Here is a 26,958-nt window from a genome sequence, read left to right as displayed (position 1 = left end):
TGTGAGCGTGAGCAGGAAGCCCGTGACGTGTAAACGCAGCATAATACACTATGTCATAATGAAAGAAAAAACTATAAAGTCACACAGGTGAGGTTGTGCTGGAAAAAAATGACACCAAGCAAGTCATAGCAAACCGTTTTTAGGGTAAATTATCAAGATAAAACCAAAAACGGCTTGGATTATACCCTGGACTCCAGAGAGTTAATCAACGTAAGCATCGACTAAGGATTAGGTTAGATGACGAGAGTGAGGAAGACAGAAACTATTGTGAGATGTGCAGGTGAGAGGGGAAAGGAAGGGACGAGGAGTGTTTTTTTTTTTTTTTTTCACGGAAAATATTTCATACTTATTGAAATATGCTACACTTACTGTACTGCATTCCAAGAAATATGTGCATTAACCTGGCAGTGTTTGAAAGAGTGTTGACACAGATTTTCTGCCTTGAGGAATTATTTTATTTATTATTACTGCTAATACACCAAGCTGCCGATGCACCAGATATGTTTTCTATGTTTTGGCACCAAAAGCACATGATTATATTGACCTATTTTACGAGGTCTATTAGAAAAGTATCCGACCTTATTATTTTTTTCAAAAACCATATGGATTTGAATCACGTGTGATTGCGTCAGACAAGCTTGAACCCTTGTGCGCATGCGTGAGTTTTTCCACGCCTGTCGGTTGCATCATTCGCCTGTGAGCAGGCTTTGAGTGAGGAGTGGTCCACCCCTTCGGCTGATTTTCATTGTCAGGAAATGGCGGAATGATTTGGGCTTTTTTTCCATCAGAATTTTTTCAGAAACTGTTAGAGACTGGCACCTAAAAACCATTAGAAAAATTTATCTGGCTTTCGGTGAAAATTTTACGGGCTTCACAGAGAATAAGGACTGTTACTACAGCTTTAAGGACGCTCGGCGCGCCGCGCTCCGTGCCACCATCGAGGGCCACAAACCACCGGATCATTTCTAAACGGATGGCTCTGTGAAGCCGGACCGTCGTATGCTCTTTCTCTGGTTATCACAAGAGCTGGACATCAACCATTTTCCAGCAGATTTCACTTTTAACGAGATTTTGTCGTGGAAAGCCGAGCGGAGGCTTCGCGTGTCACGATGGATTTGCTGATGGAGCGAGACAAAGGAACACCTCCGTTTTGGTCTCACAGGACGGCTTTGAGGCTTCATCACAGCATTGCTGTGCGCCATGCGGCACCGCCGCGACGTGCGAAGCCTCTGCTCCTCTTTCCATGACAAAATCTCCTGTAACAGTGGAATGTGCCGTTCATTTCCAAACTGGACGCTGTGTTTTATCCGGGACGTCATCTGACTAGCACAGGAATTGTGAAAAGACGTGGACATCAGCGCTTTTTCGGCACATTGAGACAGATGTGCGGAGGAATTCCGCGCGTCGCGGCGGTGCCGCATGGTGCACAGCAACTCCATGATGAAGCCTCACGGGACATGTTCTGGCATGTCCAGGCACATCCACAATTTCTCGGATAATCACTCGATGGAAAAACCACCGACAGCTGTCTGAACGCCATCTCAAAGCCGTCCTGTGAGACCAAAACGGAGGTGTTCCTTTGTCTCGCTCCATCAGCAAATCGGTCGTGACGCGCGATTCCTCCGCTTGGCTTTCCATGACAAAATCTCTTGTTAAAAGTGAAATCTGCCGGAAAATGGTTGATGTCCAGCACTTGTGATAACCAGAGAAAGTGCACACGACGGTCCGGCTCCACAGAGCCATCCGTTTAGAAATGATCCGGTCGTTTGTGGCTCTCGATGGCGGCACGAAGCGCAGCACGCCGAGCGTCCTTAAAGCTGTAGTAACAGTCCTTATTCTCTGTGAAGCCCGTAAAATTTTCACTGAAAGCCAGATAAATTTTTTCGAATGGTTTCCAGGTGCCTGTCTCTAACAGTTTCTGAAAAAAGTCTGATGGAAAAAAAGCCCAAATCATTACGCCATTTCCTGACAATGAAAATCCGCCGAGGGGGCTGGACCACTCCTCACTCAAAGCCTGCTCACAGGTGAATGACGCAACCGACAGGCGTGGAAAAACTCACGCATGCGCACGAGGGTTCAAGCTTGTCTGACGCAATCACACGTGATTCAAATCCATATGGTTTTTGAAAAAAATAAAAAGGTTGGATACTTTTCTAATAGACCTCGTATACTCCATTACAGTCAGGTTGAGAGGTCTTGCTCTCTTTTTCTCACTTTTACTGCTTTATTCTCTTGGTCACACTGCTTCACTGGCTGTCCTCTTCTTTAACTCTTGGTCATTCATTCTCATGTTTCCATGATCAGCCTGTCTTTGTGACTATGTATGTTGCTCTCTGTCATAGGTCAGCTCCTTTTCAGGTTTTGAAGAGTTTGGGTCGTATTGTCTCCCAAATTTGTGCATCATCTGCCGTGACTCATAAATGTCTCCCCTGAGCCTAAACGTTGCCTAGTTAATTGAATACCAGTGCACGAGCCGGCCCGTCTGCAGTTGCAGACAGTTTGTCATCTTTTCCCCAATAGGACTGGCCCTGCCTCCTGCTACAGTATGGCTTTTGAAACAAATTAGGTTTAAATTTGACAGTGGAGATGTGGATTATGTGTAGTTTCGTTACAATTTTTTGTACTTTTTTTCTTTTCTGTTGCTTTGAAAAACCTCAATTTGAAGCCGGCCTAATTCGAAAGTGAAAAGGTTATCATAAATTAATTTCTTGACATATCTTTTAAACCAAAAATCCTTATTATTTGATTAAGTCTGAAAATAAGTGAAAGAATATTCACCTCAGTCATCACTGGATAGTTGTAGCCATAATGGGCCTCATGTATCAATGTTGCGTACGGCGATATTTGAGCATATATGGGGTGTACGCCAAAATGGCTGCGCTACTTGGCATTTATCAATGTGGTCGTTGACGTACGGTGCGCTGAAAATATACACCAGGTCGAGAGGTGGTGTAAATTATACGCCAAAATGAACCAGCGCTGGAATCCACATAAAAATGAAAATGATCAACATGATAAACAGTGCCATTATACAAATCAGTGCATATGTTACATAAATAACACTTTCTTGATTATACTACATAATAATTAATACAAATCCCGCTTTTGCGGGATTGTTGGTCTATGGAGCACGATCCGTGGCCACAGCGCTGACCGCAAAGAAAGAGCTGCTCACCTTTTTCTCCAGACTTCGAGCCTGGAGCCAGAGCAGCGCTGAGCTTAACTTTATGTGGTGTGATCGTTTTAGACAGTGAAATTGATCATTACAACTGTAGTGTTGTCATTCCCTTTGCCCGTGCTGCAATCAGGTTTTGTTTTCTCCATTTGTTTAACATAAAATAATTAAAGAAATAAATTTAAAAAATAAAGAAATCTGAAAAATAAGGCGTGTCTTTTTAATTGAGCTAGCAAATATCCACATATCAAGAATTATTGACATGTGAAAAGAGAATAACACTTTTTTGATTATACTACAAAACAATTAATACGACGGCCGCTTTTGACGCTCTATTGGCACGCATCGTGATTGGTGAAGTTCGTTTTCTTTGCCGTCTTCCTGGCTTCCATGTCGTGAAATGAGGGTGTGTCTGAAGCGGAGTCTGAATATTTATGGGCGTGTTCATTATAATTACGATTGTTTTCACCCGCTGCATTTATCAAGGTCACGTCGGGCGTACGCCGGAAATGGGCAGGTGCGCACTGCTTGATACATGTCACGGCAACTTTGGTGTACTTCAAATTTACACCGGAAATTTACGCCACAAGCGCGCAACGTTGATACATGAGGCCCAATGACTCTTCAGTCTTGATTCCTTGGTTGATGAATATCAGTATGACTGATCAAATTGGCTTTGTGTTCCTGTAGGTATGACTACAGAGAGATGCTGTACAACTCCACGTTCTGTTTGGTACCTCGAGGACGACGGCTGGGTTCATTTCGCTTCTTAGAGGCCTTGCAGGTGAGAGACGTCCTGTATACAGATCTTAAATCAAAGTCCACTCAGAATCCAGAGGTTTTGCATTTCTATTAATGTACCGTAATTTTCCCACAATACGTGATGATTCTGGCGTGATTCACAGAAAATAACTAGTCTGAAAAGTAGGAGATTGGCTCATACAGGTAGTCTTGGGTAATGCTCTGTTGTGCAGCAGCTCTGAGAAGGATGAGATGCTTGGCATCAAGAGACACTACGCATACCCACACAAGAACCACAAACAGCAACTTCCAGTCCATTGGTACACTGACAACTTGAGCAACCAACATTAAGCTTGTTAACCCAACGAGATCTGGCCACCGGTCCATGGACCTCTGAGAGCTCTGCCACTACACTGTGGAGCTTTCCAAGCTCACTCAGCAGTGGTGAATCATAGTCAACCCGCTAAAAAAAAGCAAAAATATGATTTAAGAATAAATGCTGGAAAATGTAACTGAGAAATAGATCAGAATTATTATAGAAAAGATATTTTTCACAGATTTTTGGAGATGTTGAAATGGATGCAGGCTGTCGTGCAGAATGGAGGTGAATAATGATGGAACTGAGAGTTGGGCTGTTGACTGATTTGACTGAAGAATGCAAATCTGGTCATGCAATGCAGATCTGAATAATAGCATAAAATCAGACTGAGACGCTTTGCTTGATAAGAGTACGACTACAAGATAAGCAGTCCGTAGCCGTGTTTGTTTCCTCTCCCTGTGTTTGTGTGTAATCTGATTCTCAGTGAAAGCAGATCGCTGCTGAAAGCACGGCTTTGTATCAGCAGATTGCCGCCTTTGTTAATGACACCAAGGAGATTAGCCGAGGACTGCACCAATATGATGCAGGAGTGTGTGTACACCTGTATGTGAGTGTGTGCGTGTAGTGACCAAGGCCATTCAATGAATAGAACCTTGCTGAAAAGATTAGTGACTGTAGGTGGAGGCTCGAGCTCTGATGATTTGCTGTGTAAATAAGCATCCAACTCTTAAAATGTTCAGACACACTCATCACACTTGGATAATTGGCTTCACATATATGTAAGCATGTTTTACAGTTTCTGTTCTTTTTTTTTTTTTTTTAATAAGGGCGCTGTAGTAGTAATGTAAACATTTTGGAGGATGGAGCGTCTCTTCTGGTTGAATTGATTTGATTTACATAGGAAATTGAGCGTAGAGCTTGGGTTTGTCGCGTGTGTCATCTGGTCATATTTTTCAGTTTTGTCTAAACGCTGTCATCATTTAATGTGGTTATATTGCTTGTATAAACAGGCAGTTTGACCAGCAGTGAGGCCTGACCGTCCTCTTTAAAAATAAAATTATTACAACGAAGGTCACAAGGCAAACAGATGGTGCACTCATCCAACTTCTCCACACCACTGATTAACCTCATTATGTCTTGTAGCCACCTGCAGTTAGTGTGATTACTACACACATGATGGTGGTTGTCATCACAGCTTCCACAACAACACAGATCCCCCCACACACACACACACACACACCCCCCCACACACACACACAGACATCTTATTAGCCAACAGTGATATGTGTATTTTCTGTGTGTATTTGTGTGAACCTTACAGGCAGCTTGTGTACCGGTGATGCTGAGTAACGGCTGGGAGCTGCCCTTCTCCGAAATCATCGACTGGAATACGGCAGCTGTGATTGGGGACGAAAGGCTGCTGCTTCAGGTCAACAACTCAGACACCTCTATGGATTTACAGTTGGCCATTACTGCAAGGAGGATGGGAGAGGGGTGCCACTGTGCTTGACAGGTTATGGAGGCGATCAGGTGGTGTTGCAGGAGCGAGTCAAATGCTTCACCTCAGGGCACTGTGGTGGATGACTGCTGCTCATGCGCTTTGACACTTTTCACGCAGAACCCTTCCTTTGCAGAAAACCTGTCAACTCCTGGGTTTGCCCTTTAACTAGAAATGCACGTTACTGTTGTACCTATCTCTTAACAGCAGTGACACTCTTGATTAACTTCATTTTATGCCCTTAACACACCCATGAATAATTAATCGACTCAATTGAACCTCTTTGCCCATGCACCCTGCTTATAAATTATATACTGTATATATTCTGGGGCACAATAATAATTGGAGTTTTAGATGTGTATTTACATCTGGAAGTCAACTCTTCTACATTATTTGTTATTCTACACTCAAACTTTAAAACCGTTGTTTTATCTTCACAGTATTTCCGTTTTCAGTATATTTAATAAAATTTCAAGGCAATTCACAAGGGTAAGGTCTAACCTTACGAACCACCCTGAGCAAGCACATAGGCAGCAGTGGTAAGGAATAGCAGGAATTCAGAAGAAAAAAAAAAAACAAATGAGTTGAATAAAATACAACAAAGAATTGTCAAACATGCAAACAAAAATGAATTTTGCTGTAGAAAGTCACTAAGATAAAGTCTAACAGGGAGTGTAACTCAGTTCGTCACTAGTGGTAATTGAGGGGGGGGGGGGGGGGGGGGACTGATACTTTCCCTGTTCAGCATAAAACTGCCAACTTGTTTATTTCTGCTCCAGATCCCATCAACAGTCCACTCCATCCACCAGGATAAAATCCTGTCCATGAGACAGCAGACCCAGTTCTTGTGGGAGGCCTACTTCAACTCTGTGGAGAAGATAGTACTGACCACACTGGAGGTACATGTGCAAACACTACAGTCCATATTAGGGATACCCCATCTGTTCTCAAAGATCATGATTTGGTCTGATCAAGCCTTTTTTTTCCTTTTTTTGTGAGTGATTGGTATCAGATTTATTAAATATTACCAGCACTCTGGTAAGATGAAGAATTCAAGTTGCTGACTGGCGATTTGTTTTGATCTGCCTATTTTTCATAGCAGCCCATCAAAGCCTTGAAATGACCCTCATCATACCATCAACTTGACAAGTGACAGCGTCACAGCATGTTGCGCAGAAATGCACCGGCGAGAACCCTGTTTCTGTTTAAGTCCAGTTTTAGTTTCATGTTCTGTTCCATGTTTCGTCATGAATTTACCAACTTTGTGGGTATCGTGTTTCTCCCTATGGTTGTTAGCCTGTTAGCTGTGCGGGATGTACAGCAACGAGCAAGCAGCATCTCCTGTGTTTATGAAGCGGACCAAAAAATTGCGAGCCTCAAGGGCAGCTGTTCATAATTTTTGGCATTTTATCCACTGGCCATCCAGTAGGTGGCAGTACGTCTGTGGGATATTTCATACGAAAACAAAGTTGGTCTTTCGATCGATCTGGTTCATCGAAATTCAGAATATACAACAGTTTTCAGCCTCATTATAAGTTCTTTTAATTTGATAAGTTACAAGATGACTGCATTTATAGTTGTTGATTTATTGTCTACACAGTCCGCTTCCACTCATCTACATTTTGTTGTCCAAGTCTGACGATATTACCAGTGCAGGGAATTTTAAAGTCACTTGATTTAATTAATCGCACTTGTCTACTTACTGACAGATTGTAAATACACTTTGTGTAGTTGAGCAAGTAAAACCCACAATGAGACCACTTCAGACCAGATTGAAATTTAAGAGGGAAGATATATATATTATTAAACACTGTTGGCATGTTTGTGAGGCTGGTTTTAGCTTTGGCTCAACTATCAATCATGTCTGCAGTTTGTTCTTGTCAGAGTCCATTTATCTGTATTCTTCCTGCTGAGTACCAGGGAACATACTGCTGCTGGGCTAAAATTACACATGAGCAAAGATGACGCCACGGAGGGATTTTGAGGGAAATGTCGAGGATAAGGTGGAAAAGCAGAGAAAGCAGGATTATTGTTTTTTCACTGTATATAAAACATTGGTGAACATAATTGCATCTTAGAAGTCACCGCCCTTTATCACTCTGACAGATTGTTTATCCAACTGGAATGAGGATCACGTAAATTTGCAGCCATCGGAATTTTGCTGATAGCTGGTGTTTTGCCCTTCGAGTAAATAATTTAATAGCTGATGATGCAAACTGTGTGCTAGTTTCATGTCCCAAACAACATGTATTTTTGTGTTTCAGTTATGCTACATTTAAGCATCATTATTGACTGCAGTTTGTCGTATTAGTTGCTGTTATGTTCCAAACACTTCATCTTAACATTTGGAAGATAACAGGGTAAAGTTACAGCCCAAAGGAGCTCATATTTGATCTGCTTCCAACCTCAGTATCTCAGACACTGCTTTGACATCTGTAATTTTGTATGAATGTTACTCTTTAGCAAAGAATTTTTCATATTTTACTGTCTGCATGATATACATCAAGAATGAGTTTGTTCCCTTGGCATCCTGAAAAAACAATGTGGTTTACTTTGCTCTGTAGCCAGTGTGAATGCTTAATATTTTATAAGTGCATCCTTCTTGGAGAGCACTGGTTCTGCTAGGAATACTGCCCAATAATGTAAAGATTGGTTAGGTTGTGCAACTATGTGGTGTTTTGCACAAAATGCACTTAAATTTGATTCTAACATGTAAAGCAATGACTAACGAATTGTTTCAAATACAGCAGCGCAAATAAAATAACATAATTTGTAGCAGTAATTCTGATTGTTTTAATGGCAGCATGTCTTATAGGGTATGCTTAATCGACGTGCATGCTGTAGCACTGGGTGACGTCTGTTTAATTAGAAAATTGTGATGTCTGTTGTAAAACATTGCAATGGACAATGAAATCCAGAGTTGGCCGGCATACTTTAATTATACATCTTTGTGCATACTTTATTTATCATACTGTACTGTCTGGGCTAAAAGTTGCATTATTGTTTTTATTGTTTTTACTTTGAGTAGTTCTGCGATTTATATTTCAAAGTGACACACACACATATGATATTGAGAGCCCATATGAAAGGTTGTAGGCTTGTGTGATCATTTAGGTTAAAGTTAAGAGCGTTTTTTTATGGCTGGCCTAAAGCCATCAGGTGGCGGTCATGCTGGCTGCTATAACAGCGATCACATGGGCACAGAGGTTCACAACACTGCCACTGTCACTGTTCAGTATACAACCCCTGGCAAAAATTATGGAATCACCGGCCTCGGAGGATGTTCATTCTGTCGTTTAATTTTGTAGAAAAAAAGCAGATCACAGACATGACACAAAACTAAAGTAATTTCAAATGGCAACTTTCTGGCTTTAAGAAACACCATAAGAAATCAAGAAATAAGACTGTGGCAGTCAGTAACGGTTACTTTTTTAGACCAAGCAGAGGAAAAAAATATGGACTCACTCAATTCTGAGGAATAAATTATGGAAATTTCCATCCCCAAAACTAACACCTGCATCAAATCACATCTGCTCGTTGACATTGACCCTATGTCATGAAATTGACCCTATGTGTCTTTTTGCAAGGAATGTTTTCACAGTTTTTGCTCTATGGCAAGATGCATTATCTTCTTGAAAAATGATTTCATCATCCTCAAACATCAGAAAAGTGTCCAAAATATCAACGTAAACTTGTGCATTTATTGATGATGTAATGACAGCCATCTCCCCAGTGCCTTTACCTGACATGCAGCACCATATCATCAATGACTCTGGAAATTTACATGTTCTCTTCAGGCAGTCATCTTTATAAATCTCATTGGAACGGCACCAAACAAAAGTTCCAGCATCATCACTTTGCCCAATGCAGATTCGAGATTCATCTCTGAATATGACTTTCATCCAGTCATCCACAGTCCACGATTGCTTTTCTTTAGCCCATTGTAACCTTGTTTTTTTCTGTTTAGGTGTTAATGATGGCTTTCGTTTAGCTTTTCTGTATGTAAATCCCATTTCCTTTAGGCGGTTTCTTACAGTTCGGTCACAGAAGTTGACTCCAGTTTCCTCCCATTCGTTCCTCATTTGTTTTGTTGTGCATTTTCGATTTTTGAGACATATTGCTTTAAGTTTTCTGTCTTGACGCTTTGATGTCTTCCTTGGTCTACCAGTATGTTTGCCTTTAACAACCTTCCCATGTTGTTTGTATTTGGTCCAGAGTTTAGACACAGCTGACTGTGAACAACCAACATCTTTTGCAACATTGCGTGATGATTTACCCTCTTTTAAGAGTTTGATAATCCTCTCCTTTGTTTCAATTGACATCTCTCGTGTTGGAGCCATGATTCATGTCAGTCCACTTGGTTCAACAGCTCCGCAAGGTGTGATCACTCCTTTTTAGATGCAGACTAACAAGCAGATGTGATTTGATGCAGGTGTTAGTTTTGGGGATGAAAATTTACAGGGTGATTCCATAATTTATTCCTCAGAATTGAGTGAGTCTATATTTTTTTCCTCTGCTTGGTCTAAAAATGTAACCGTTACTGACTGCCACAATCTTTTTTTCTTAATTTCTTATAGTGTTTCTTAAAGCCAGAAAGTTGCCATTTGAAATTACTTTAGTTTTGTGTCATGTCTGTGATCTGCTTTTCTTCTACAAAATTAAACAACTGAATGAACATCCTCCGAGGCCGGTGAGTCCATAATTTTTGCCAGGGGTTGTAGAAGGGGCAAAGCACGTAAGCGGCAGTCAACATCCTGGATTGGTTATCGGAACCTGATACTGACGTAATTCGCAGATCAGATTTCCTGATCCATCCTGTGGGATTTTCCGATCCTGGAGACGAACCAACATCTGTGAAACCTCTCTCGTGCTGCCTGCTATCTGCTCTCTGCTCTGTTTACTGCTGAACTGCAGGAGAAGAGGGAGGTTTCTGCGCTGAAGGCGAGCTGTTTCTTCCGCCAGCTTGCACCAGAAACAAGTTTTTAAATTTCTGCCCGGCTCGCGGGTTCAAATGGCCTGTGTCGCATAGCACAGATTTTCAGAAAAATGAACTGAATTGTTACTGAAAATCAGCCCTCTATGAAGTTGCAGCTCAGAGCGCAGCTGAAGAGGACAGCCGAACGAGCGAGGGAGAGAGGACTTTTACATCTGCGCCTGTTTGCCACCTGTAGCTTTTTGTGCTCATACTACATCACAGCAGTGCTGCAAGCAATCCGGGTTTTTTTTTTCTGATTGGTTAAAATTGTGACAGTGGCGGCATTTATGAAATTGTTGAATTCTGCTTAAATGCTGACTTTCGAGGTGGATATTTCAGTTGTAAGAGCTCCTTATTTTCATTGATATGTATCAATTGTTAGTTTATAGCACTGTCACTCGGGAGGAGCTCGGAGTCGAGCTGCTGCTCCTCCACGTTGAAAGGAGCCAGCTGAAGTGGCTCAGGCATCTTTTCCGGATGCCCCCTGGACGCCTCGCTGGAAACGTGTTCCTGGCACGTCCCATAGGGAGGAGGCCTCGGGGAAGACCCAGATCACGCTGGAGGGACTACGTCTCTCAGCTGGCTTGGGAACGCCTTGGGGTTCCCCTGGAGGAGCTGGGGCAGGTGTGTGTGGATCGGGAGGTCTTGGCGGCTTTGCTCGAGCTGCTGCCCCCGCGACCCAACCTAGGATAAGTGGAAGAAAATGGATGGATGGATAGCATAGTCTATCTTCCCAGCTGTATTTTATCAGTGGGTTTTCTTTTCCTTTAACATGGTAATAACAAGGCTGTGTAGGTGGAAGGTTTGATAAAACGTGCTTCGTGTTATGTGTCGGACGCAGGACGGAGAACCGACCAGCGTTTGAAGGACCCAGTATAAAATAAGCAGAGCACGGTACAAAGGATAACTGAATTTAATAACATAACAGTGATGTGATAATACAAACAAATAAGTGCGCGGTCTGGAGTGGTGGAATGCCGGTGTGCTCCCAGCAGCACTAACGGTCCGGAGCCAGAAACAGTTTGGACCCAAGGACCCCGCCGACACCCCCCAGGTGGCCGCGACAACCGAGTCTGTGAAAGAAGAAGCCATCATGTGAGTCCACACTCCACACACAGAGAGACCACTCAAAGGTGTACACAAACAGCAAACACTTCCTGGCTTAATTACTAATCAGCTTCCCACCCTGCAGGCATGGAACACCCAGTTCACATTCTTAACTGCAGTGGAAGCTGATTAAACGACTAACATAACAGCTCAATATAATAAGGTGTGAGGGACACCACATTTACTGACTGTACTCATGTTAGTCACAAAACCTAACATACCTCAGGAAGTGTGCTGACGAGCGTGAGACCTCACCCCCTCCTCTTTCACAGACCATGGCATCAAACCTGGACGGTCTCTGCATCCATGATGATGAGATGGCTCTCAAGACGACGATCTCACCCGTCTGGTCACAAGGTCGAGTCTCTGGCAAATACACACTGTGTACTCCAGACTTAAATGCAACCATGCTCCAATCCATGTAGATGCACCACAGCTGTGAGTCCTGACGAGCTGCACATGACCAGCCTCAGGTGATCAGGGTGAGGTCCTGATAACTCAGCCACACAGCCACTCAGTCCTAAACGCAAGCCACCTGGAAGGAAAAACAAAAGACAGAACAAAAGACAGAAACAAAAGGCAGCCAGGCACCCCCAACCATACAACAGCACCCCACCCTCACGGGAAGCCTCCCGGCGACCACACAAACCTGGCCCAGGAGAAACACCCCCCTCCAGGGACCATGGCTGGAAACCATATCTGCATTCATCTTCCAACAGAATCTTCATCTAACAGAACGGTTGACGTCTTCTCCTCTGACTTCATCTTTGCCCTTGTTTCTGTCAGTCAATTTGCACAGGTGTGGCCAGGAGTTCTTGAACCTGTGCAGTCAGCCTTTGTCCAACTATGTTCAAAGTCTGATTAGTCATAAAACAAAAAAGACAAACACAAACAACCAAACCACCACCCCCCCCCCCCTCCCCAGAGGACCGTTCCATCAAACCCCGGGAAGGGGAGAAAAGAAAAACAACTCAAACTTAAGCATGCAAATAAAAAACACCAACACCACGCCCCCCCCCCCCCCCCCCCCAACGACATGTAGGGACCAACACCCCCCAGAGGACATCCCGCCAGCTCCAGGAGTAATAACCACAGCCGAGGTCCCTCTGGGATCCAAAGTCACCCACGGGGACTCCCAGCGCCTCCCAGAGGACCGTTCCATCAACCCCAGGAGACGCCCCCCCTCATGACCAACGGACCCAGCCCCGGCCGTCTATGGCTAGATGGACCCACAGCCCTTTCCCCCCCAGAGGACACCACAGTCACACCCTGAGGGCGGAAACTGGGGGGAAAAACAAAAGGAGAAAAAAAAAACAAACAAACAAAACAACCCCAACCCCACCCCCTCGGCGCAGTGGAAACTGGAAACACGTCCAGCGTCACCAACCATGACTATACCCCAGAAGTCAACCGGGAGGAGTGGAACAGCGGGTATGGCAGACGGCACAAAACGGAGCCACCCCTCCGACTTCCAAACCAGCCACCAGCTGCGGGTATATTCCACTGCCCCAAACCTCAGCCACGCCGATGGCAGATGGCTCAAAGGCGCGCTGAAGCCGGAGGTGGAACAGGGAATCAACAAAAAAAAACAACCCCCCGAACCCCCCCCCCCCCCCCCCAGGTGCAGAGGTTACCTGGGAAACGCCCAGCATAACCAAACTGCACCACTCCAGCAACGCCGACAACCTACGGCTCACACGGCTGGAGCCAGAGGAGAAGAGAGGGAATAAAAAGAAAATACCCCAAACCCCCCCCCCCCCCCCCCCCCCCCCCCCACGGGTGCAGAGGTTACCTGGGAAACGCCCAGCATAACCAAACTGCACCACTCCAGCAACGCCGACACGTACGGCTCACACGGCTGGAGCCAGAGGAGAAGAGAGGGCATAACAAAAAAAAAAAAAAAGAAAAAACAACCCAATTACCCCCCAGAGGACCGTCCCATCAAACCCTGGGAGGTGAAACCAAAAGAAATAAAAAGAAAGACTAACAGACTAACATAAAGTTACTTGGGTCTTTTTTTATGCTCCAGACAGACTGCAGGGTCACGACCCCAGACACTAATAGTGTAAAAAATCTCCCACACAAAAAACAACTCAAAAAACACCCACAAAAAATGAACCAACACAAAACTAATAAGTGACGTATACCGTTAAGCTCAAACAAATGGAACACACCTGTTCCACCTTAAGAGCATTAACGGTAATGTGACTCAGTCACCAACAGAGGGAGCCAAAGTGCTGAAAATAAAAACCCCTTTGGTAACAGAGAAAAAACAACTCATGCTGCTTTTCTTGTGCGCAGCTATGTGTAAACACACAACCAAAATGTGCTTCAACTAAATTACGCCGGAGCTGACACAACAGATGCAGTAGTTATCTTCACCCGGGGAAACGGGGCTACAACTGTAACACAGGAAGCTCAGCGACCCGTGCCACAGAGCTCCGCCGTGCGCGTTCACCCATTACAGACCCACTCATGCAGCTCCCGTTTTACCTCTTATCCGGTCGGAGTGTGACGCGAAGCCGTCGCCAGTCACACTCCACCACGACCCACGGATAAGGCACAACACAGGAACACGGCTGCAAGAGAGCACAAATCAGTATTCAGTAATGGGTTCTCAGACACGCACCATCCGGGCGGAGAGCACCCGCAACTGATCTGGATAACTTCTGAACATCTGCTGCCGCCTTGCCGGCGCGGTACCGCCTCTGCTACCGCTGGGTCCGTGATGTTTGGCCAGAGACTACTGTTATGTGTCGGACGCAGGACGGAGAACCGACCAGCGTTTGAAGGACCCAGTATAAAATAAGCAGAGCACGGTACAAAGGATAACTGAATTTAATAACATAACAGTGATGTGATAATACAAACAAATAAGTGCGCGGTCTGGCGTGGTGGAATGCCGGTGTGCTCTCAGCAGCACTAACGGTCCGGAGCCAGAAACAGTTCGGACCCAAGGACCCCGCCGACACCCCCCAGGTGGCCGCGACAACCGAGTCTGTGAAAGAAGAAACCATCATGTGAGTCCACACTCCACACACAGAGAGACCACTCAAAGGTGTACACAAACAGCAAACACTTCCTGGCTTAATTACTAATCAGCTTCCCACCCTGCAGGCATGGAACACCCAGTTCACATTCTCAACTGCAGTGGAAGCTGATTAAACGACTAACATAACAGCTCAATATAATAAGGTGTGAGGGACACCACATTTACTGACTGTACTCATGTTAGTCACAGAACCTAACGTACCACAGGAAGTGTGCTGACGAGCATGAGACCTCACCCCCTCCTCTTTCACAGACCATGGCATCAAACCTGGACGGTCTCTGCATCCATGATGATGAGATGGCTCTCAAGACGACGATCTCACCCGTCTGGTCACAAGGTCGAGTCTCTGGCAAATACACACTGTGTACTCCAGACTTAAATGCAACCATGCTCCAATCCATGTAGATGCACCACAGCTGTGAGTCCTGACGAGCTGCACATGACCAGCCTCAGGTGATCAGGGTGAGGTCCTGATAACTCAGCCACACAGCCACTCAGTCCTAAACGCAAGCCACCTGGAAGGAAAAACAAAAGACAGAAACAAAAGGCAGCCAGGCACCCCCAACCATACAACACTTTGAGTTCATTTAGAAGTCTAAGACTTAACTCTTTCACTCCTTCCTCAACAAACTTTTCAAAAAAGAGGATTTCTCAGCGTTGAAGCAGTCGTCAAATTTGTGGACCATTCATAGGCTTGATTGCTGACAGTGTTTTAATATGACACGGGTTGTAAAATTTAATTTATCCTTTCATGGAAGCTTCTTTTTTGCTCAGTGCTTGTTTATTTGATGCAACTCACTATTTAAATTTGTAACTAAAGAAGTGTTCATTGATCTGAATCTGCCATCAGTGACTAAATGGTGATGTGGGACTGCCGGGTTTATCTGTCTTTCTTGATATTTTAACGTCCAACAACCTAAAGTTGGAGTCCAGTATATTGACATATGACTGAACTGCAAAAAGCATTTTTACTCATCTTTCCTGCCTGCTGCTCACTCAGAAACGAGGAGTGTTATAAATATTTGATTCATATTTGCCAATTACTGTCAAAACATGGAGACATAATTTCATATTCACAAAGAGGGAATGCAGTACAACCACTGCATATGGAAACAGGTGGTGTGTATTTCAGTCTACTGAGCCGAGCCCTTAATTTGTTGTGACACGTTCACATACACATAAAAAAACAGTTTTGCTCTTTTAAAAATAAAAGCCTCATAAATTTGGATCCTGTCTCCTTCGCTTTGTGCAGATTATTGAGGACCGGGTACGGCAGCACACCTCAAGGAGTAACCTGATGTGGAACAGTCTGCCTGGAGGTCTCTTCACTCTGCCTCTGTACTCCACATACCTGGGAGACTTCCCCTTCTTCTATGCCAAGCTGGGTCAGTGGTTTGTGTGTGCGCAGACACGTTACAAGACATTTATCCTGCATGCTCACATCACTCATAACACAGACATACAGTGGGACTGTGGAATCTGTTTAACATGCACTAACTGACAGATAAATCACTGCCCCAAGTGATGCCGTCTGTCTTTATTAATTCATGGATTGTCACAGAGAAGCAGACCAATTAAATGTGCTTTGTGGTCGTAGTGTGTGTGTTGGTGAGATATGCAGCTTGTTGATATTGGGATTTGGTTAGCTGGTACCTTTTTTGTTCATGAGCCTAATTAGACGTGTATTTGTACTCAGACACATAATGAAGTAAACCTTTACAAACCAAGACACTCAAGGCTGTCAAAGATACTTAGTGCAGACTGCCGCGTCATCGCTGGCATTACATTTGGAAATTGAGGACATTTATGGACATTTGGAAGATTGCAGAGTTAGACATATTTTAAACTTTTCTTTTCTTTCAAACTCTTTGCTGCTCTGTGAGTCTCCTCCGCTGTGGTGAACAGACAGGTGCTGATACGTGACACGTTACAACAAATACTAATGTTGCTTTTTTTTTTTTACTTTCCCCCCCAAATACACCTAAAGTCTCCCTCTGACGACAGCGTGAAGTAAAAAGCGCTGACTAAACCTTTTTACCTCTCAATGAGGTCATGCTTTTCACATAAATACAAAACTTTTCCATTCTACCTGCTGAGAGACTGCAAACCAGGGGTCAATCCAGACCAAAAGAGGGTGTATTGGGGGGGGCATACTCCTCAACAGCCCTCGATTTAAAATAATAATAATAATAATAAATAAAAAAAATAAATAAAACATATGGGACGGTCTGTAGCTTTGCTTCGAACCTTTTTGTTTTGACCTTGACCCTCAAATGACTCACAATAGTTGCCTCTATCTTGAAAATGATTTGTGAAATTAACACCAAACCCAAACTAATATCATTAGTGGGGGAGCATTGGGGGCCCCTTTTACCATCCTGATTATTGAATTATTATTGATTATAGAATTACCATTTTCAGGTCATTCTCCTCCCTGAATTAATCTCAGAATTGAACCTGAAACTGCCTTTGCAGCTTTGTCTTTTTTCTGTACTAAGTTTTAAAGTTTATTTTTTCAGGTATCAAGCCGTACCCTAAGTTTACAGCGATTGTTCATGTGGTGACACCATTGGTCTCCCAGTCCCAGCCGGTCATGAAGCTGCTCGTAGCTGTGGCCAAATCGCAGTACTGTGCTCAGGTAATTCCCAACACAAAAAGTGTTTCTCTTTATAGTCGCATACAGCGCACACAGCTGGGAGGGTCATGAAGGGGAATAAATAATATTTTTTTCAATGTATTTAATTTTTTTACTAGCAGTCAGGGAACTTGAAGCACTTTCCATGAATCCATGTCTCCATGAATCTAGTGACAGGATATTGTGGAAATGATTTGCTTTTGAATGCATATCAACTGTACATCTTTGGAACACTGTCTTGACCAGATTAGGTAAGAGGGTAATGTTGGCATTTTTATTGGGAATCTTAGATGCTCATACTTTCTTGATATGCATGCAAACGCAATCCGTTTACCATTGATTGTTGGTAATATGTGATATCTGAGCCAAAAAGGTAGTGGTGGGTGGGGATGGGGGGGTCTCTGTCACCATACTACGCATAACATGGAAGTCAGTGGGGGGAAGCATTCTAAAAAATAAAAATATGAATGATGAACTACTCTGGATTCAAAAAATTAATCCACTCTTCCTTCACCCAAGGCCAAACTGAAATGTTTCTATTCTTTGACCTTGTACCACTATATCCTGTCAACAATCAAACATACACACCAGTGGCGCAGGAAACAATACCCCCAAGCTGGCGGTAACGATCCACAAAGTGTGTTTACAGTGCAACACACAGCTGTCTAAGCGGAATAGTTTTTAAAAGACTAATTTGTGTGCTTTACTCTATGAGCTTTACTTAGGTTACGTTTCTGCAGGTGATCATTTTGTGGAACTGTGACAAGTCTCTTCCTGCCAAGAGTCGCTGGCCTGCCACCTCAGTCCCTGTGATTGTTATAGAGGGAGAAAGCAAGGTAATCAAAAAAAGAGAGACTTATCCGACCATCAATCAGGCAACTTTATTGCAGCCTGTTCATATCCTGCATTCGAAGTTCTCGCTGCAATTCAGCTTAACATATGAAACGGTGAAAGTCAAGGTGATGGTAACTTTCTTTAAAAAAATAGTTCATGAGATCTGTGCATGGCTTTTGTCACCTTTTCTCTCTGTGAATTAAGTGCACACCAAGTGTGTTTTTCCTCTTAATACTGTCCAACTTGACTTTCACAGATGTTAAGTTTTGGACACTAACCACTGTAGACTCCGGGCAAAAACAAAAAAACAACCAACCAAACATAAAAAAACAGACATCTGATGCTGTTATGTTCAAGTTTACTCCTTCACTATACAGTCATCATCATCATCATTGCAGATGACGATGACGACTGAATGAATGAATTTATTTATTCGGTACACAGAGACTCCTTCACTACAGAGTCTTGTGGTGAATTATTGTTAAGCCTGATTTTTAAGTACAGACTTGGGGAAAAAAATTAGCCAGCACTTATATTTTCTTTCCTATTTTTATCCCCCGCTGGCCAAAGGCCCAAAGGGGGATGATGTCGTAGAGATTTCTGTCCATATTTCCTTTCACATTTTTAGTAGGAATTTTGGGAAACTTGGTACAATTCCTTGTTATAGGTTTGTAATACACATATTTAATGTCATTCCAGTTGGGCTCATTTTACCAGAGTTATGAACAAAGCCAGACTCCATCAATTTCACAATTGACTGCTTGCATTCTGAAATCAGCTCCTTTCACACTTTTAAATAGAATTTCATGCAACTTGGTGCAAATCCTTGCTATAGGTTGATAGTACACATATTGTAATATTGTACAAGATTGACGCATTTTGGCAGAGTTATGGCCCTTGATTAACAAACCTAGACACTACCAGTTTCATGAGTTGGTGCCTGCATTCTGAAATCAAAAGCCTCACATATTTAGGGCGAATTCTGTGAAAATCAGCACAAGTCCTAGAAATGTTATCAGAATGTAGCAAGCACTTGTACCAAAGCTGCATTTGCCAGCGGGGGATATTGTACTTTCAAAGCACTCTTCATAAGTCAAATTAACAGATTTAAAGCCAGTCTCCCATTACAGATTTTTGATATCAGATTGTGATTTCAAGGAGGGCAAAAAAAAAAAAAAAGAATACAAAATCTGTGGAAAAGTAGGGCAGCACGGTGGCTTAGTGGTTAGCACTGTTGCCTCACTGCAAGAAGGTTGTGGGATTGCTTCTCACCTGGATCTTTCTGTGTGGAGTTTGCATGTTCTCCACATATTTTTGGGTGCATTGGCTTCTTCCCACGACATGTAGCTTAGGTGAATTGGTGACTCTAAATTGACAGTGAGTGAAATGAGCATGTGTGAATGGGTTTGTCTTGTGACCCTGTGACAGGCTCGTATCCTTTCCAAGCTGTATCCTGCCTCCTGCCCTATGACTGCTGGCATTTACTCCAGCCCCAAATGAATGAACAGTATAAGTAGCTTTTCCTGGTTCAGAAAAGTGTGATACATGTTTAAAAAATCGCGATACAAAGAAAATGAATAATCAGATTTAATTGCTGCAAACCGGGGGTAATTTTGTGTAGAAGAAGGTGATATAGGACAGTCGGGTACAGTAAGCAGTAATCAGGACCTTCTGAGCAGAAGCTTCTCTCTGAGCTCCTCCATAAGATGAAAGCCATGAAAAGCATGTTGAGCTCTTCAGCACAAGACATTTTTGAATTTGTAGCACAGAAATTGTAGGGGGGGGGGGTTTTTTTTGGGGGGGGGGGAGTGTGTGTGTGTGTGGGGGGGGGGGGGGGCGCAAGAGGAAGTAGCATTTTTATACATGCACAAAAAATAAATACATAAATAAATTGTATGATGGCAATCATATGTAATCTGGTGTAATCAGCAATCTTCAGTAACAATTTATGCAGCCTGATATAAAATCTTATGTAATAAGACTTGCGATTGCATATAAATTATGGCTATGATTTTTAAATATCAGGCCCGATGTCTTTTGTAAGTGTGATAGAAATTGTTAATGGGAGATGGGCTTTAGACTTCTGTGCACACAAATCTTGATTTTTTTTTTCCTCAAAGTTTGTTTACAAATTTGTAAAAAACCCATGTTAGTGAGCACTTCATCGTTTCTACGATGATCCATTCCCCCTGTGTGGTACAACAGATCAGAATGTTGATTAAACAGCATGATGAGTGCACACATGCACCTTGGACTGGTCACAATAAAAGTGGACTCTGAAATGTGGAGAGGATCTCTATAAAACATCTTTGTATGGTGAAGAAGCCGGACAGGGTGGTTCCACGGCCCGCAGTTGTAAGACTTGTTAAAACGACATTGGAGACAACTTGTGACAGTAAAATGTGAATTCATTTGACAAGCAGTTGCTCTGTTGGACATTCCTGCAGTTTGCATGTCCACTGTGTGCTCCTCCCTCACAACCTCTGACATCTCAGGCGTAATGAAGCTGCACCTTCTGCAGCATGACCAGTCCAATGCAAACTTGCATTAATCATGCTGTTTAATCTGCATCTTGATATGCCACACGTATTCTGCAAGATTCCTGAAAATCTGTAAGCCCCACCCCTTTTCTTTGTAGCAACTCATCAGTGATTATGAATACTTTAGAATGTTCCGTTTGTTTGACTCTGCTGTTATGGAATTCAAAGATCCTTGCAGCAGATGAGATGCCTCACTTCCTTTCAAAAAAGTGGTCATATTTTGCTGTTGTGTTTTTGTTTTTTGTTTTTCCCATCAGGTGATAAGCAGCCGCTTTGTGCCCTATGACACCATCCCTACTGATGCTGTCCTGAGTTTGGATGAAGACACTGTGCTCTCCACCACTGAGGTCAGGCTGCATTTCTTAAAATAGTTGATTAGCTCTTTTAAATGATTTTTTCCTAACTCTTTTCTACCCTCCAGGTGGACTTTGCCTTCACAGTGTGGCAGAGTTTTCCAGACCGTATTGTTGGTTATCCAGCGCGCAGCCACTTCTGGGACAGTAACAAGCAGCGCTGGGGCTACACATCCAAATGGACCAACGACTACTCCATGGTTCTGACTGGAGCCGCCATCTATCACAAGTACTTCACTGACATCCTGCTCACTTCACTGTTTTCATTTCATGCTTTATTTATTTACTGTATTTATTTATTTTTGGTTTGCTCTCCTCCTCCACTTGTCTTTTCTGAATTTTCATAATCTCTCTCTCTCTCTCTCTCTCTCTCTCTCTCTCTCTCTCTCTCTCTCTCTCTCTCTCTCTCTCTCTCTCAGATACTACCACTACTTATACACCACCTACCTTCCAGCCAGTTTGAAGGACATGGTCGACCAGATGTCAAACTGCGAGGACATTCTGATGAATTTTCTGGTTTCATCTGTCACCAGGCTGCCACCTATCAAGGTCACACAGAAGAAACAGTATAAGGAGACGATGATGGGGCAGGTGAGGATTTATGCTGGAATGCCGTTTAGTTTTTTTTTTTTTTTTTTTCTAGCAGACGTGCCTGCTGCTACACATTTTGCCTTGTGACACTTTATCACTTTTATGCAGTTGAAGTTCAGATTACTCAAAAAAAACAACAACTTCTAATTCATTTAAATTTAAATGAACCAGTGGCTAAGCAGAATGTGTAAATGTTGATTTATTCACAACTGTAAGTTGTGCTTGTCAAGAGAAATCTCTGTCCGTTCGTATGGCCATACCTTCTGCGTCCTAAAACTCAAGAACCACTAAAGTATGAGATTTAAATTTTTCCGTGAGGAATATTGTACACCTAAAGACCTGTACGCTAAATTTTCTTTAATTTCTGATTATTCTCAGTCATGTTTTTGGTGTTTTATTATGCAGAACTACTACAGAGCTCTGTAGAAATGAATGTCACTGTTTTCTAAAAAAAAAAAACTACTATTTATTCTTGAATAAATAATATTTATTTCCTACACTAGTGTTTCGGTACGGGTTAAGGGCTTCACAGTCAACATATCAGCTTACAGTTGTCTTACTTGGCCTGAATGTGCTTCACAATAAAAGCATTTTAAGAGTAAAGCATTGGCAGCTGCACAGTAAAGAGCTTTAATGTGACAAGTAAGAAGCTAACAAGGCTAAAGTTTTTTTGTTGTTTTGTTCGTAAGTCATTTTGAAATGCTGCACCTTCAAACCAACAACACCAATTCATGCAAATTAATTCTTTGAGATTCAGAGTTACCATAAGACATGATTCTGTTTGGTCTTAATATTTAATCAGTTCTGTCCAAAGACCAAAGAAGAGGACTCTTCCACCATGTTTAATCCATACGGGCTACAGACTGTTTAACAGTTACCACCTTGACTTGCATCTTTCAGGGTCAAGCAAGGTCAAACGTGTGACCAATAGAAAGGTGATATGATTTTATATTAATGTTTAATACTGACCACAGGTGTGTCTTTAACTAATTCCTCTAATCAGTCATTATAAGCAGTGGATCCACCCCTCTGAGTCTGGTCTGCTTGAGGTTTCTTCCTCATTATCATCAGAGGGAGTTTTTCCTTACCACTGTCGCCTGTGTTCTTGCTCTAGGGGTTAGTAAGGTTCGACCTTACTTGTGTAAAGCACCTTGAGACAGCTTTGTTATGATTTGGTGCTATATAAACTAAATACATTGAATTAAATTGAATTGAAATCATAAATGCCCGTTATATGTATCTGTGAGGCCAAAATTTTAACCTTTGTATGTGACTTTTACTTTTGACCAATATCTCTTAAAATCCGATCACGTTATCTTTGACTGACCCTCAAACGCTCCACCAGGCTTGATGTAAACCAAAAGAAAATGCTTCAAATTATTTTGCTAACATATGGATGGATGGGCATGCAGAACTGAAAACATTACCCCTGCATATGTTACTGCTGCACAAAATAAAGCCTAAATTGTGAGATTCCACCAAATGTCGATAAAATATAAATGAATGAGCATGTGGAGCACGTTTTTATCATTCTGTCCATAAATCTGTCAAACTACCGCAAGGCATGGAACACCTGAGAAACAAGTGTTTAAAAAAGACTTATTTGACTTTTAGGAGAAATCATTGTTCTGTACATTGCTTTGTTCTGTTTTTGCAAGTTCTGTTAGCACATTTTATCAACATGGCATTTTGTTTTCATAGTCATACTCATTACTTAACAAGCACAAGTGTCTTTCTTAATTAATTTGGAAATCAAAATTAGGATTTGCTTTTGTGCAACACTACTTTCGACAAGTCATGAATAATTATCACAGGTGCTGATAGGTCAGAATAGCTGTTGATGCAGTATTCATTTTCTTGTGTCTGGTCCCGGGACCTCCCGGTTCCTTCTTTACTTTCCCTCATGTTCCTGACTTCCTGTCCGTCGCTGTCACTGTTCCTCTCAGAGCTCGCGGGCGTCTCGCTGGGCCGATCCGGACCATTTCACCCAGCGTCAGACCTGCATGAACAAGTTTACCAGCTGGTTTGGCACCATGCCCCTGATCCATTCTCAGATGCGCCTTGATCCGGTCCTGTTCAAAGACCAGGTGTCCATCCTGCGTAAGAAGTACAGGGACATTGAGAGGCTATAACCCTGCAGAATCTCCCCCCGCCCCTGTCAGCTGTCTGGACACGGGGCAGAGCACGCAGCCGGGTGGGGGGGGCACAAAGTCAGCAGAGTCTTTATGACTGCATGAACGGACTGGAGGAGCAGCTACAGGGAAACCACCAGAGGGGAGGGGAAACAAAAAACGATAACAGACGTGAAGGAGACTGTCTGGGTCCTTCAGAAATCTTTTTCTACTTTGAACCCTTTCACATTGGAAGGGTCGGATGAGGACTTGAAACGGCCCGATTTGAAGTGGGAGTGGCGGCAGCGGCGTGAACCACCACCAACTCAAACCCACTGAAAAACAGGTTGCTATGCATAGGTTTATGAACATTTTTGCTGACAAGAGTAATACTGATAATTATGACTATGAAGAGGATAACACTATTTTGGATGTTTAGCTATTTTTTTATGCAGTGAGAGAATGATCAGAACTCTGTATTGTCTTAATTAAAACCAGTGGCAGGGCAGGTGGTGACAGCAGCAACAACTCCACTACAAAACTGACCATAGTGATCATTGATCTGTTTTTCGCAGTGCCTCCACTTTATTGAACGCTGTTGGGATTTGGGAATCTGTAAAAAGGAAAAAAAATTCTTGAGGTCAGCATTCACCTTTTGCAGTTTTTTCATAAGTGTTATGGAAATATATTTGTATTCAATTAAACAAAGCCAATTTTGTGCCAATCTGAATAATTTATTATATGTTGTGGTCAAGGAATGAAATTGAACTCCTGTTTTTCCTGCACTTCATTCACATTTTTTAAATAAAAACAATCCATCATCCTTCCTTTTTTACCACAGAGGGGCCCTATCTTGACAGTGTATGGCGCACGCTCAGGTTTGGGTTTTTTTGGCACGTTAAAGAATAGCAGTATTTTTCTTTATCTATGCGCTATTTTTAGTTGTTTTTTTTTCATCATTTCCATCTGAACAAAAATGATTTTTATCAGTCTTGTATGTCCTGAGTGAAAAGATGGGTAAATGGTAAATGGACTGCATTTATATAGCGCTTTTCCAGCCATATCAGAAGCTCAAAGCGCTTTACATTGATGCCTTGCATTCATCCATTCACATGCACAAACATGTGCGCGCACACACACACACACACTGATGTTAAGGTGCTGCCACGCAAGGCGTTCACTACACACTGGGAGCAACTTGGGGATTAAGGACCTTGCACAAGGGCCCTTAGTGATTTTCCGGCCAGACGGGGCTTTGAAGTGAGGATCCTCTGGTCTCAAGCCCACTGCTTAACCACTAGACCATCACTTCCCCATGAGATGAACCTCAATAGATCTAAAAGTACAGCCTTGGTTGAAAAATCCTGGTGTTACCCTTTAACAGATCTGCTAACAACACAGGAATCCACACAAACGAAGAGCAGGCACCAAAGCTCCCTGAGGTGAAGCAGTAAATTGATGCGTTGTATTTTTCTATTAATATTAATGTTTATTTCATTTAATTGCTGTTTTTAATTCACTTTCTTGGTGGGTATACACATGTAAACCCTCTTATGTAAGGTGTATCAAAATGTTGCGATGTGTAAAAACGGCTAGGAAAACTGCTCTCAGCTTTGCACCACATATTTGATGGTTTATGGCTCAGTTGCTTTCTGCTACCTCCAGCACTGTGCCTGACCACACCTCGTTTTAAGAACAGCATGCCCACATGCTTACAAATGAGTGTAAGTGCAGTGATACTTGTGCTGCTTTGCGTTTGGTGGCAGATAGGGCCCTTAACATGCATTTTAAGATGATGGTTGTCCATAATTCTCTTGTGCACAACAGTGCCAGCAAACCCTCATTTTCCATTCTGATTGTGTTGTTTTTGTTTTGCTTCATGCACCTTTAAGCTAGAATTGGGCTTGAAGCATCGTGTGCTGACCTGAAGAACAACACGGGATGAATGGAGTTACTGTGCTGTTTTTTGGCTCATAGCCCACCATTTTTACATTTGGTTATTATGTGGTGTTGACCAGATTTTTATGTTGCCTCATAATAATGTTGGCATTAATTATCCCAGGCTGAGACGCGTCACGCCTTTTGGTTGTAGGTTCATCGAACAGTTCATGAGTAAGCTATTACTCACACGTGAGGAACAAATCGATGAGAAGCATCTGTGACATGAAGAAGAGAAAAACTGCAGCTTTTAGGGAGATAATCTACCTGAAGTGTTGACGCACATTTATGGTACAGTTTCAACCTCTGGTCATTACTGTGTAAAAAAAAAACACTTTTTTTTTTCTTTTTTTTAGGTTTTACATAGCCATTCATATAAGAGAGATCAGATTAAGAAATTCTTCTGCTCGGGTTGAGGATGTAAAGACAGACACGAGGAAAATGTTATATAATGCGTCGAATAGCTTATGACATTTGATGGTCTTCTAAATCTCCACACTGACTGCCAGCTCAGAGGAAATTATTTAGATTTATTTTGCAGTTATGACTGCGCTAAATGTCACATTTTTTTTTAAACTCTCTCATCATCTTGGCCTGATTTGTGTGTTGATGATGTTTCAGGTGATGGCCATGTTTGTATAATTTGTTTTGTACATGTTAATTGTTTCAGTATTTCCCCCTGCAATGTTACTTTGAACATTAATTTTTCAAATCCCACACCCTAAAAAAAAGCAGTTTGTGCCAGTATATAACGTATGGGTTTCTTTCCATAATGTTTCAGCTCAGATATGAGGAATTCTTTGTGTTCATGTATTTATTTTTGGTTCATTTTAAAGGTTATTTTCTGCCTGTTTGGTGAAGCGGTGTGGGTGTGAGACACTGAGGAAATGGTTCAGCATGCTGCCTGGTGCTTTTCACCTTTTTTTTATTTTTTATTTTTTAAAGAATGTACTGTCAACTTGATGACAAGAAGAAAATAATCCTAGTATTACCAAACAGAGGGGAGGACAGCTGAATATGGTCATAAGCAGAACCACATTTCAGAAAAAGGACTTGGTGCAATATTTCAGATGATTTGTGTTTATGTTT

At 42.5% G+C, this 26,958-nt stretch overlaps 1 protein-coding gene across 1 annotated transcript in view; it reads left to right on the top strand.

The window, feature by feature from the left end:
* LOC117514735 (exostosin-1b-like) overlaps nucleotides 1-25,048 on the top strand; it is an 89,805-nt gene extending 64,757 nt beyond the window's left edge. Inside the window, exons 2-11 of the mRNA XM_034175295.1 lie at nucleotides 3,866-3,959; nucleotides 5,557-5,664; nucleotides 6,513-6,632; nucleotides 16,120-16,252; nucleotides 17,387-17,505; nucleotides 18,243-18,338; nucleotides 21,134-21,223; nucleotides 21,298-21,458; nucleotides 21,649-21,820; nucleotides 23,767-25,048. Of these exons, the coding sequence (XP_034031186.1) occupies nucleotides 3,866-3,959; nucleotides 5,557-5,664; nucleotides 6,513-6,632; nucleotides 16,120-16,252; nucleotides 17,387-17,505; nucleotides 18,243-18,338; nucleotides 21,134-21,223; nucleotides 21,298-21,458; nucleotides 21,649-21,820; nucleotides 23,767-23,952 (1,279 nt within the window). The 3' untranslated portion in view covers nucleotides 23,953-25,048. The remainder of the gene's footprint in view (nucleotides 1-3,865; nucleotides 3,960-5,556; nucleotides 5,665-6,512; nucleotides 6,633-16,119; nucleotides 16,253-17,386; nucleotides 17,506-18,242; nucleotides 18,339-21,133; nucleotides 21,224-21,297; nucleotides 21,459-21,648; nucleotides 21,821-23,766) is intronic.
* Nucleotides 25,049-26,958: the final 1,910 nt, after the last annotated feature.

This window comes from Thalassophryne amazonica, chromosome 7 (genome assembly GCF_902500255.1).
Source record: "Thalassophryne amazonica chromosome 7, fThaAma1.1, whole genome shotgun sequence".
In the NCBI taxonomy this organism is placed as follows: Eukaryota; Metazoa; Chordata; class Actinopteri; order Batrachoidiformes; family Batrachoididae; genus Thalassophryne; species Thalassophryne amazonica.
Note: the sequence above shows the minus strand (reverse complement) of the source record. Positions and strands in the feature narration are given on the sequence as shown.